We start from the raw sequence: 14057 nt of genomic DNA on the forward strand, positions 1-14057 counted from the left end.
ATATAAGTACCTAACTACTGAATCTAATACTATAAGTAAGTAATACTACAGATAAAAATATAAGTACCTAACTACTGAATCTAATACTATAAGTAAGTAATACTACAGATACAAATATAAGTAACTAACTACTGAATCTAATACTATAAGTAAGTAATACTACAGATAAAAATATAAGTAACTAACTACTGCATCTAATACTATAAGTAAGTAATATAAGTAACTAACTACTGCTTACGTAGAACAAATGAAAGTTGGAACATACCTTGGGCTGTCACCTTTCCGTGGCCATTCTGTGACTGCCCTATAGAGGCAATGTTGAGAATAACATCATGTGTACTTTTAACATTAAAATCTTGGAAATACCTGTAGCACTACTTTCTAAGACAACGACAGCAACAGCAACAGCGACAACAACAGCAACAACAACAACTGCAACAACAACAACAAGTGACAACAACAACAACAACAGCGACAACAACAACAACGACAACAACAGCAACAACAACAACAAGTGACAACAACAACAACAACAACAACAGCGACAACAACAACAGCGACAACAACAACAAGCGACAACAACAACAACAACGGCAACAACAACAACAAGTGACAACAACAACAACAACAGCGACAACAACAACAACGACAACAACAGCAACAACAACAACAAGTGACAACAACGACAACAACAACAACAGCGAAAACAACAACAGCGACAACAACAACAAGTGACAACAACAACGACGACATCAACAACAAACAACAGCGACAACAACAACAGCGACAACAACAACAGCGACAACAACAACAGCAACAACAACAACACGTGACAACAACAACAACAACAATGACAACAACAACAACGACGACGACGACAACAACAACAACAACACATTCTGTTGTTTCGGCCAAAGCCAGGGATTAAGATTCATAAAGGAACTTAAAATAGAGCATCAAACAACTACCTTTACATTTTTCACCTTAAAACAATTACATTGAATAAACACTTAAATCACACAAGTTATGTCAAATAATTTGTGACAAACTTAACCTTTGAAATTGGTGCAATTGATAGCCGATTATGTTATCTTTAATCAAAGATGAATATAAGTTGAAGGTAATTTATTGATTCGTCGAGATCTATTTTTTAAAGAAAATAAAGCATTATCCTGATGAACATAAAACAGCAAGACATCACGTGGGTTACCGTGGGTTACCATGTAGGAAAAAACGTGACAACACGAGACACGAGAGAGACACACATAAACACCAGTGCAGCCCCCCCCCCCCCGAACGAACAGCAGCCAACACACACTACGGACCCCACAGTAAATAGCAGCAACCCATCACCAACACACACTACGGACCCCACAGTAAATAGCAGCAACCCATCACCAACACACACTACGGACCCCACAGTAAATAGCAGCAACCCATCACCAACACACACTACGGACCCCACAGTAAATAGCAGCAACCCATCACCAACACACACTACGGACCCCACAGTAAATAGCAGCAACCCATCACCAACACACACTACGGACCCCACAGTAAATAGCAGCAACCCATCACCAACACACACTACGGACCCCACAGTAAATAGCAGCAACCCATCACCAACACACACTACGGACCCCACAGTAAATAGCAGCAACCCATCACCAACACACACTACGGACCCCACAGTAAATAGCAGCAACCCATAACCAACCTATAGACCCCCACAGTAAATAGCAGCAACCCATAACCAACTAACCTACGGACCCCCACAGTAAATAGCAGCAACCCATCACCAACTAACCTACGGACCCCCACAGTAAATAGCAGCAACCCATCACCAACTAACCTACGGACCCCCACAGTAAATAGCAGCAACCCATCACCAACTAACCTACGGACCCCCACAGTAAATAGCAGCAACCCATCACCAACTAACCTACGGACCCCCACAGTAAATAGCAGCAACCCATCACCAACTAACCTACGGACCCCCACAGTAAATAGCAGCAACCCATCACCAACTAACCTACGGACCCCCACAGTAAATAGCAGCAACCCATCACCAACTAACCTACGGACCCCCACAGTAAATAGCAGCAACCCATCACCAACTAACCTACGGACCCCCACAGTAAATAGCAGCAACCCATAACCAACCTATAGACCCCCACAGTAAATAGCAGCAACCCATCACCAACCAACCTACAGACCCCCACAGTAAATAGCAGCAACCCATCACCAACCTACAGACCCCCACAGTAAATAGCAGCAACCCATAACCAACCTATAGACCCCCACAGTAAATAGCAGCAACCCATAACCAACCTATAGACCCCCACAGTAAATAGCAGCAACCCATCACCAACCAACCTACAGACCCCCACAGTAAATAGCAGCAACCCATCACCAACCAACCTACAGACCCCCACAGTAAATAGCAGCAACCCATCACCAACCAACCTACAGACCCCCACAGTAAATAGCAGAAACCCATCACCAACCTACAGACCCCCACAGTAAATAGCAGCAACCCATCACCAACCAACCTACAGACCCCCACAGACCATCTGGCTGGACTTACTTGCACTGGAGGCTGCTGCTACAGACGCAAAGTACGGATGACTGCTGTCTGGATCAGAGCGATAGAGATGGTCAACCCAGGGAGAGAGAGAGAGGGGGGGGGGGTAGGAAGGTGGAGGAAGGGGGAGAAAGAGAGAGAGGTGAAAGGAGGGAGCGAGAGAAAGAGAAAGAGAGGGGGCGGGAGATCCCCCACATACCTGTCCCATGTGATGTGCAGTAAAAGTAGCCAGGTGTCTCTTATCAATGCCTAATAATCATCATCTGACTGTGTGTTCATTTGACTTGAGTGACGAGATAAATCTTGACGAGTTTAAATATTAAACAGAGAATCACGGGGAGATAGAGCTCTCAGTCACTGATCTAATGTGGTTTCAAAACGTCATCACAACAATGTACAAATCAGCACATGATCCATGATCGTGATGGTCGAGGTAAAGGATTCTCCACGGTGATAGCTGACATACCGTCTGTCCTTAAAGTGGATCTACTGTTGGATTGGTTATACATTAGTCAATCAGGATTGGTATTACTGGATCAGTTCTTACATTAGCCAATCAGGATTGGTATTACTGGATCAGTTCTTACATTAGCCAATCAGGATTGGTATTACTGGATCAGTTCTTACATTAGCCAATCAGGATTGGCATTACTGGATCAGTTCTTACATTAGCCAATCAGGATTGGTATTACTGGATCAGTTCTTACATTAGCCAATCAGGATTGGTATTACTGGATCAGTTCTTACATTAGCCAATCAGGATAGGTATTACTGGATCAGTTCTTACATTAGCCAATCAGGACTGGCATTACTGGATCAGTTCTTACATTAGCCAATCAGGATTGGCATTACTGGATCAGATCTTACATTAGCCAATCAGGATTGGCATTACTGGATCAGTTCTTACATTAGCCAATCAGGATTGGCATTACTGGATCAGTTCTTACATTAGCCAATCAGGATTGACATTACTGGATCAGTTCTTACATTAGCCAATCAGGGGATGCAGAGAAGGATGGAGTCAGTCATGTTACTCTGTATCTCAGTATCTCTATACACATAACATAACATACATGGAGCCATACATTTAATCTGGAAGAAAAGTACATTAAATCAAATCAAATCAAATGTTCTTCAACACCTGCATTGCTTGCTGTTTGGGGTTTTAGGCTGGGTTTCTGTACAGCACTTTGAGATATCAGCTGATGTAAGAAGGGCTTTATTTACATTTGATTTGATTTGATTTTGATTTATTAAATCACATGTAATGTATATCAATAAACCTGAAAGCACAATGTTTGTTTCTGAGTGTGTGTGTGTGACTCACCTGTATCCCTGGCTTTGTGGACAGCAGCGCGGGGCTTGGCTGTTGTAGTAGTGGTGGTGGGTGGGAGGGTTGTGGTGGTAGTGGGTGGAGGTGTGGTGGTGGCCGTAGTGGGTGGAGGTGTGGTAGTCCTGGTGGGTTCTGGTGTTGTAGCCGGCATTACGGTAGTGACCACAGGGGCTTTGGTCTCTTTCTGACCTGAAAGAGACGTGAAGAGGAGAGTGTGAGGAGGGGAGGGGAGGTAAGAGAGGGAAGAGGAGAGGAGAGGTGGAGGGGAAGTGAGGAAAGAGGGAGGAGGCGAGGAAGGAGGAGAGGAGGGGAGGGGAGAGAGATAAGGAGAGGAGAGGAGAGAGAGATAAAGTGTTGCTCGTTCTTTACCTGCATGTCACCTATCAACCAGGTGTTCCTCTTTCTTTACCTGCATGTCACCTATCAACCAGGTGTTCCTCTTTCTTTACCTGCATGTCACCTATCAACCAGGTGTTCCTCTTTCTTTACCTGCATGTCTCCTATCAACCAGGTGTTCCTCTTTCTGCATGTCACCTATCAACCAGGTGTTCCTCTTTCTTTACCTGCATGTCTCCTATCAACCAGGTGTTCCTCTTTCTTTACCTGCATGTCTCCTATCAACCAGGTGTTCCTCTTTCTGCATGTCACCTATCAAACAGGTGTTCCTCTTTCTTTACCTGCATGTCACCTATCAACCAGGTGTTCCTCTTTCTTTACCTGCATGTCTCCTATCAACCAGGTGTTCCTCTTTCTTTACCTGCATGTCTCCTATCAACCAGGTGTTCCTCTTTCTTTACCTGCATGTCTCCTATCAACCAGGTGTTCCTCTTTCTTTACCTGCATGTCACCTATCAACCAGGTGTTCCTCTTTCTTTACCTGCATGTCTCCTATCAACCAGGTGTTCCTCTTTCTGCATGTCACCTATCAACCAGATGTTCCTCTTTCTTTACCTGCATGTCACCTATCAACCAGGTGTTCCTCTTTTTTTACCTGCATGTCACCTATCAACCAGGTGTTCCTCTTTCTTTACCTGCATGTCACCTATCAACCAGGTGTTCCTCTTTCTTTACCTGCATGTCACCTATCAACCAGGTGTTCCTCTTTCTTTACCTGCATGTCTCCTATCAACCAGGTGTTCCTCTTTCTTTACCTGCATGTCTCCTATCAACCAGGTGTTCCTCTTTCTTTACCTGCATGTCTCCTATCAACCAGGTGTTCCTCTTTCTATACCTGCATGTCTCCTATCAACCAGGTGTTCCTCTTTCTTTACCTGCATGTCTCCTATCAACCAGGTGTTCCTCTTTCTTTACCTGCATGTCACCTATCAACCAGGTGTTCCTCTTTCTGCATGTCACCTATCAACCAGGTGTTCCTCTTTCTTTACCTGCATGTCACCTATCAACCAGGTGTTCCTCTTTCTTTACCTGCATGTCTCCTATCAACCAGGTGTTCCTCTTTCGGCATGTCACCTATCAACCAGGTGTTCCTCTTTCTTTACCTGCATGTCACCTATCAACCAGGTGTTCCTCTTTCTTTACCTGCATGTCTCCTATCAACCAGGTGTTCCTCTTTCTTTACCTGCATGTCACCTATCAACCAGGTGTTCCTCTTTCTTTACCTGCATGTCTCCTATCAACCAGGTGTTCCTCTTTCTTTACCTGCACGTCACCTATCAACCAGGTGTTCCTCTTTCTGCATGTCACCTATCAACCAGGTGTTCCTCTTTCTTTACCTGCATGTCACCTATCAACCAGGTGTTCCTCTTTCTTTACCTGCATGTCACCTATCAACCAGGTGTTCCTCTTTCTTTACCTGCATGTCTCCTATCAACCAGGTGTTCCTCTTTCTGCATGTCACCTATCAACCAGGTGTTCCTCTTTCTGCATGTCACCTATCAACCAGGTGTTCCTCTTTCTTTACCTGCATGTCACCTATCAACCAGGTGTTCCTCTTTCTTTACCTGCATGTCACCTATCAACCAGGTGTTCCTCTTTCTTTACCTGCATGTCACCTATCAACCAGGTGTTCCTCTTTCTGCATGTCACCTATCAACCAGGTGTTCCTCTTTCTGCATGTCACCTATCAACCAGGTGTTCCTCTTTCTTTACCTGCATGTCACCTATCAACCAGGTGTTCCTCTTTCTTTACCTGCATGTCACCTATCAACCAGGTGTTCCTCTTTCTTTACCTGCATGTCTCCTATCAACCAGGTGTTCCTCTTTCTTTACCTGCATGTCTCCTATCAACCAGGTGTTCCTCTTTCTTTACCTGCATGTCACCTATCAACCAGGTATTCCTCTTTCTGCATGTCACCTATCAACCAGGTGTTCCTCTTTCTGCATGTCACCTATCAACCAGGTATTCCTCTTTCTGCATGTCACCTATCAACCAGGTGTTCCTCTTTCTGCATGTCACCTATCAACCAGGTGTTCCTCTTTCTGCATGTCACCTATCAACCAGGTGTTCCTCTTTCTTTACCTGCATGTCACCTATCAACCAGGTGTTCCTCTTTCTTTACCTGCATGTCACCTATCAACCAGGTGTTCCTCTTTCTGCATGTCACCTATCAACCAGGTGGTCCTCTTTCTTTACCTGCATGTCACCTATCAACCACGTGTTCCTCTTTCTTTACCTGCATGTCACCTATCAACCAGGTGTTCCTCTTTCTTCATGTCACCTATCAACCAGGTGGTCCTCTTTCTTTACCTGCATGTCACCTATCAACCACGTGTTCCTCTTTCTTTACCTGCATGTCTCCTATCAACCAGGTGTTCCTCTTTCTTTACCTGCATGTCTCCTATCAACCAGGTGTTCCTCTTTCTTTACCTGCATTATGTTGAATTGACAAACTACTGCACATAAAACAGCTCCATAATCATGTTTCTCATTTTTACGTACATTGCGTAATTAAAAACCTCCATCTCACCTGTTTTGCTGTAGGTAGGTCTAGAGGGAATATAGTCCAGAGAAGACGGATAGATGACTCCTTTCTTAGGCTTACCAACTAAGACAACAACAACAATTCAGAAATGGATCAGGCAACATCTAAAGACATTTGGAGGTCATACGTACAGTGGCTGATAATGTTTCTACTGTGTTATCAGAAGGAATCAGTAGTCTGGCCTGGCAAAACATGTGGTACAACAGCAAGCTAAGCTGGGCTACATGAGCTAAGCTAGGCTACATGAGCTAAGCTAGGCTACATGAGCTAAGCTGGGCTACATGAGCTAAGCTAGGCTACATGAGCTAAGCTGGGCTACATGAGCTAAGCTAGGCTACATGAGCTAAGCTGGGCTACATGAGCTAAGCTAGGCTACATGAGCTAAGCTGGGCTACATGAGCTAAGCTAGGATACATGAGCTAAACTAGGCTACATGAGCAAAGCTGGGCTATATGAGCTCAGCTAGGCTACATGAGCTAAGTTAGCCAGGCTAATATCGATTGGTTAATTGATTGATTACCTGAGACAACGAAGGACTCTCTCCACTTGGGCAGAGACAGAGATCGGAGCCCGTGGGAGTTAGAGCCTTTATAGATGTTCTGTCCAGCCATCTTCCTAACAATCACTTTACCCCCTGAGTTAGTGATGACACCGCTGTAGACAAAAACAACACCATCACACACATATTTCCTATAAACCGCAGCTTCTAAAAACTCTTGCACACTGTCCAAACAATGCCCACCCAACTTGAATTGGAGGAAGGCTAGGGCAAGAATACTACAGTACTTAACATGTCCTGTACTGACCTGTGTATGGTGTTGTAATGAACCCGTACTGACCTGTGTATGGTGTTGTAGTGAACCCGTACTGACCTGTGTATGGTGTTGTAGTGAACCCATACTGACCTGTGTATGGCAGCGTTACAGATGCTGGAGATGGAAGCGAAGACTCCTGTCCCATAAACCTGACTTTTTGTCTGTTTACAGTCAGACGGGCATTTAGCTATGAATTCTGGGAGGTTGATCTTCCCCGCCCGGACGTCACACTCTATGGCTGGAACCACTGGAGAGGAGAGGAGGGGAGGGGTCAGGACATGACAGAGAGAATCAGTATAGAGGAGGGGAGGGGTCAGGACATGACAGAGAGAATCAGTATAGAGGAGGGGAGGGGTCAGGACATGACAGAGAGAATCAGTATAGAGGAGGGGAGGGGTCAGGACATGGCCAAAACCAAGCTGTACTGGGCTGGCCTGGTTACTGATCCACTACTGAACCACACCAAGCTGTACTGGTCTGGCCTGGTTACTGATCCACTACTGAACCAAACCAAGCTGTACTGGGCTGGCCTGGTTACTGATCCACTACTGAACCAAACCAAGCTGTACTGGGCTGGCCTGGTTACTGATCCACCACTGAACCAAACCAAGCTGTACTGGGCTGGCCTGGTTACGGATCCACTACTGAACCAAACCAAGCTGTACTGGGCTGGCCTGGTTACTGATTCACCACTGAACCAAACCAAGCTGTACTGGGCTGGCCTGGTTACTGATCCACTACTGAACCAAACCAAGCTGTACTGGGCTGGCCTGGTTACTGATCCACTACTGAACCAAACCAAGCTGTACTGGGCTGGCCTGGTTACTGATCCACTACTGAACCAAACCAAGCTGTACTGGGCTGGCCTGGTTACTGATTCACTACTGAACCAAACCAAGCTGTACTGGGCTGGCCTGGTTACTGATCCACTACTGAACCAAACCAAGCTGTACTGGGCTGGCCTGGTTACTGATCCACTACTGAACCAAACCAAGCTGTACTGGGCTGGCCTGGTTACTGATCCACTACTGAACCAAACCAAGCTGTACTGGGCTGGCCTGGCCTGGTTACTAATCCACTACTGAACCAAACCAAGCTGTACTGGGCTGGCCTGGTTACTGATTCACTACTGAACCAAACCAAGCTGTACTGGGCTGGCCTGGTTACTGATCCACCACTGAACCAAACCAAGCTGTACTGGGCTGGCCTGGTTACTGATCCACTACTGAACCAAACCAAGCTGTACTGGGCTGGCCTGGTTACTGATCCACTACTGAACCAAACCAAGCTGTACTGGGTTGGCCTGGTTACTGATCCACTACTGAACCAAACCAAGCTGTACTGGGCTGGCCTGGCCTGGTTACTGATCCACTACTGAACCAAACCAAGCTGTACTGGGCTGGCCTGGCCTGGTTACTGATCCACTACTGAACCAAACCAAGCTGTACTGGGCTGGCCTGGCCTGGTTACGGATCCACTACTGAACCAAACCAAGCTGTACTGGGCTGGCCTGGTTACTGATCCACTACTGAACCAAACCAAGCTGTACTGGGCTGGCCTGGTTACTGATCCACTACTGAACCAAACCAAGCTGTACTGGGCTGGCCTGGTTACTGATCCACTACTGAACCAAACCAAGCTGTACTGGGCTGGCCTGGTTACTGATCCACTACTGAATCAAACCAAGCTGTACTGGGCTGGTCTGGCCTAGTTACTGATCCACTACTGAACCAAACCAAGCTGTACTGGGCTGGCCTGGTTACTGATCCACTACTGAACCAAACCAAGCTGTACTGGGCTGGCCTGGTTACTGATCCACTACTGAACCAAACCAAGCTGTACTGGGCTGGCCTGGCCTGGTTACTGATCCACTACTGAACCAAACCAAGCTGTACTGGGCTGGCCTGGTTACTGATCCACTACTGAACCAAACCACGCTGTACTGGGCTGGCCTGGTTACAGATCCACTACTGAACCAAACCAAGCTGTACTGGGCTGGCCTGGCCTGGTTACTGATCCACTACTGAAACAAACCAAGCTGTACTGGGCTGGCCTGGTTACTGATCCACCACTGAACCAAACCAAGCTGTACTGGGCTGGCCTGGTTACTGATCCACTACTGAACCAAACCAAACTGTACTGGGCTGGCCTGGTTACTGATCTACTACTGAACCAAACCAAACTGTACTGGGCTGGCCTGGTTACTGATCCACTACTGAACCAAACCAAGCTGTACTGGGCTGGTCTGGCCTGGTTACTGATCCACTACAGAACCAAACAAAGCTGTACTGGGCTGGTCTGGTTACTGATCCACTACTGAACCAAACCAAGCTGTACTGGGCTGGCCTGGTTACTGATCCACTACTGAACCAAACCAAGCTGTACTGGGCTGGCCTGGTTACTGATCCACTACTGAACCAAACCAAGCTGTACTGGGCTGGCCTGGTTACTGATCCACTACTGAACCAAACCAAGCTGTACTGGGCTGGCCTGGTTACGGATCCACTACTGAACCAAGCCAAGCTGTACTGGGCTGGCCTGGTTACGGATCCACTAATGAACCAAACCAAGCTGTAATTGTACAGGAAAGGACATATCTGGGCCAGTTTAGGCCAACACTATAGTGTAAAAAGGTTATAAACCACTATTACCTTGTTTTGGTTTCTTGTTCTTGGATCCGTTTGGTTTGGTTTCACTACCGCAGCTGAGTAGAAGGGCTAGAGGACAGGAAGCAATACACAGTATTTATATAGCTGTACTGAAACCCACATTCTTCACAATAGACTACCACAAACAGCTATCCCCACACAGTAACATATATGCCTGTTATAGCTGTTCACAGATTGACATAATGTGGGTGTTCCTCCAATCCTCTATGATGTGACAAGAATACAGTAAAGAACAGGAAGCACTGTTTATGCTCCCAATTCACCACTAACAGGAAGGCCTGTTTATGCTCCCAATTCACCACTAACAGTAAGGCCTGTTTATGCTCCCAATTCACCACTAACAGTAAGGCCTGTTTATGCTTCCAATTCACCACTAACAGGAAGGCCTGTTTATGCTCCCAATTCACCACTAACAGGAAGGCCTGTTTATGCTCCCAATTCACCACTAACAGGAAGGCCTGTTTATGCTCCCAATACACCACTAACAGGAAGGACTGTTTATGCTCCCAATAAACCACTAACAGTAAGGCCTGTTTATGCTCCCAATTCACCACTAACAGGATGGCCTGTTCATGCTCCCAATTCACCACTAACAGGAAGGCCTGTTTATGCTCTCAATTCACCACTAACAGGAAGGCCTGTTTATGCTCCCAATTCACCACTAACAGGAAGGCCTGTTTATGCTCCGAATTCACCACTAACAGGAAGTCCTGTTTATGCTCCCAATTCACCACTAACAGGAAGGCCTGTTTATGCTCCGAAATCACCACTAACAGGAAGGCCTGTTTATGCTCTCAATTCACCACTAACAGGAAGGCCTGTTTATGCTCCCAATTCACCACTAACAGGAAGGCCTGTTTATGCTCCCAATTCACCACTAACAGTAAGACCTGTTTATGCTCCCAGTTCACCACTAACAGGAAGGCCTGTTGATTCTCCAAATTCACAGCTTTTTTGACAACGTTTCCATCTGAAACGGATCTTCGTCAGGTCAAACAGACTGAACACTCACCTTCCAAAATATACACATTTCACCTCACATGACCATTACTCACAAGACGCATTTTGGGGGTGGAAACAATTCATAATTAATCACAGAGGTACAGATGGAAAGTTAAAATAATACAGTAACCACATAATCATGATCTATATGTGTTGTACAATTACAGTAACCACATAATCATGATCTATATGTGTTGTACAATTACAGTAACCACATAATCAAGATCTATATGTGTTGTACAATTACAGTAACCACATAATCATGATCTATATGTGTTGTACAATTACAGTAACCACATAATCATGATCTACATGTGTTGTACAATTACAGTAACCACATAATCATGATCTATATGTGTTGTACAATAACAGTAACCACATAATCATGATCTACATGTGTTGTACAATTACAGTAACCACATAATCATGATCTATATGTGTTGTACATTTACAGTAACCACATAATCATGATCTACATGTGTTGTACAATTACAGTAACCACATAATCATGATCTACATGTGTTGTACAATTACAGTAACCACATAATCATGATCTATATGTGTTGTACAATTACAGTAACCACATAATCATGATCTATATGTTTTGTACATTTACAGTAACCACATAATCATGATCTACATGTGTTGTACAATTACAGTAACCACATAATCATGATCTATATGTGTTGTACAATTACAGTAACCACATAATCAAAGTCTAATATGTGTTATACAATTACAGTAACCACATAATCAAAGTCTATATGTGTTGTACAAATACAGTAACCACATAATCCAAGTCTAATATGTGTTATACAATTACAGTAACCACATAATCAAAGTCTATATGTGTTGTACAAATACAGTAACCACATAATCCAAGTCTAATATGTGTTATACAATTACAGTAACCACATAATCAAAGTCTAATATGTGTTATACAATTACAGTAACCACATAATCAAAGTCTATATGTGTTGTACAAATACAGTAACCACATAATCAAAGTGGGACATGTGTTATACAATTACAGTAACCACATAATCAAAGTCTATATGTGTTATACAAATACAGTAACCACATAATCAAAGTCTAATATGTGTTGTACAAATACAGTAACCACATAATCAAAGTCTATATGTGTTATACAATTACAGTAACCACATAATCAAAGTCTATATGTGTTATACAATTACAGTAACCACATAATCAAAGATGACGATAGATTTTACACCAATGGTATTTTGGAAACATGTTCGCTATGGTTTATGTGTGCGTGCTTGCATGTGTGTGTTTGTTATGCGTGCATCCGTGTGCGTGTGTGTGTGTGTGTGTGCTAACCCCTACCCAGCCAGACAGCAGTGAGGGGTGCTCTGAGCAGCATGGTGCTGGGAGGTGGAAGGCTGCTGGTCTAGTCTGTTTGATGTCCTCCTAGAGCTGTCCTCGTAACTCACTCCCCCTGAGAGAGAGAGAGAGGGAGAATGGAGAGAAAAAATGATATGTTTTTATTGTCACGTACAACACATACTGTAGGTGCTGTGAAATGTGTTGTTTTACAGGGTCAGCCATGGGAGGGAGGGAAAGAGAGAGAGAGAGAGGGAGAGAGGGAGAGAGAAAGAGAGAGAGGGGGGAGAGAGAGAGAGGGGGGAAGAAACAGAGGGAGAGAGTGAGAGAGAGAGAGAGAGGGTGAGAAAGAGGGAGAGAGAGAGAGAGAGAGAGAGGGAGAGGGGGGGTGAGACAAAGAGGGGGGAGAGAGAGAGAGAGAGAGAGAGAGAGAGAGAGAGAGAGGGGGAGAGGGAGAGGGAGAGGGAAAGGGAGGGTGAGACAGAGGGGAGAGAGAGAGAGAGAGACAGAGAGAGAGAGCGAGAGAGAGAGAGGTGGGGTGAGACAAAGAAGGGAGAGAGAGAGAGGGAGAGGGGGGGGTGAGACAAAGAGGGGAGAGAGAGAGAGAGAGCGAGAGAGAGAGAGAGAGAGAGAGAGAGAGGGAGAGAGAGAGAGAGAGAGAGAGAGAGAGGGAGAGAGAGAGAGAGAGAGAGAGAGCGGGAGGGAGAGGGGGGGTGAGAGGGGGGTGAGACAAATGGGGGAGAGAGATAGAGAGAGAGAGAGGGAGAGTGGGAGAGGGAGAGGGAGAGGGGGAGAGGGAGAGGGAAAGGGAGGGTGAGACAGAGGGGAGAGAGAGAGAGAGAGACAGAGAGAGAGAGCGAGAGAGAGGGGGGGTGAGACAAAGAAGGGATAGAGAGAGGGAGAGGGGGGGTGAGACAAAGAGGGGAGAGCGAGAGAGAGAGAGTGAGAGAGAGAGAGAGAGAGAGAGAGAGAGAGAGAGAGAGAGAGGGAGGGAGAGGGGGTTGAGAGGGGGGTGAGACAAAGAGGGGGGAGAGAGAGAGAAGAGAGAGAGAGAGAGAGAATCCAATAGGAGTTTTAAAAGACAAACAACAGAAAGAGATATAAGCTGGATATAGAGAAAGAGATAGAATCTGGATATAGAGAAACATATATAATCTGGATATAGAGAAACATATATAATCTGGATATAGAGAAACAGATAGAAGCTGGATATAGAGAAACAGATAGAATCTGGATATAGAGAAACAGATAGAATCTGGATATAGAGAAAGAGATAGAATCTGGATATAGAGAAGGAGATAGAATCTGGATATAGAGAAAGAGATAGAATCTGGATATAGAGAAAGATATAGAATCTGGATATAGAGA

At 45.1% G+C, this 14057-nt stretch overlaps 1 protein-coding gene across 11 annotated transcripts in view; it reads right to left on the reverse strand.

Annotated features, from left to right (window-relative positions):
- Positions 1-14057, reverse strand: part of vit (vitrin) — a 92143-nt gene that overhangs the window by 45101 nt on the left and 32985 nt on the right. For 5 of the 11 annotated variants that reach the window (XM_036945959.2, XM_090201753.1, XM_090201750.1 and 2 more), the window contains exons 2-9: positions 12693-12804; positions 10326-10391; positions 7765-7921; positions 7380-7513; positions 6845-6922; positions 3912-4106; positions 2588-2635; positions 266-304 (exon numbers count right to left, since the gene is read on the reverse strand). In XM_036945959.2, the coding sequence (XP_036801854.2) occupies positions 266-304; positions 2588-2635; positions 3912-4106; positions 6845-6922; positions 7380-7513; positions 7765-7921; positions 10326-10391; positions 12693-12729 (754 nt within the window). In that variant the 5' untranslated portion in view covers positions 12730-12804. The remainder of the gene's footprint in view (positions 1-265; positions 305-2587; positions 2636-3911; positions 4107-6844; positions 6923-7379; positions 7514-7764; positions 7922-10325; positions 10392-12692; positions 12805-14057) is intronic. The other 6 variants (XM_090201756.1, XM_090201755.1, XM_090201754.1 and 3 more) reach the window with 2 other exon arrangements.

This window comes from Oncorhynchus mykiss, chromosome 16 (assembly GCF_057628025.1).
Source record: "Oncorhynchus mykiss isolate SJ-2025 chromosome 16, ASM5762802v1, whole genome shotgun sequence".
Lineage (NCBI taxonomy): Eukaryota > Metazoa > Chordata > Actinopteri > Salmoniformes > Salmonidae > Oncorhynchus > Oncorhynchus mykiss.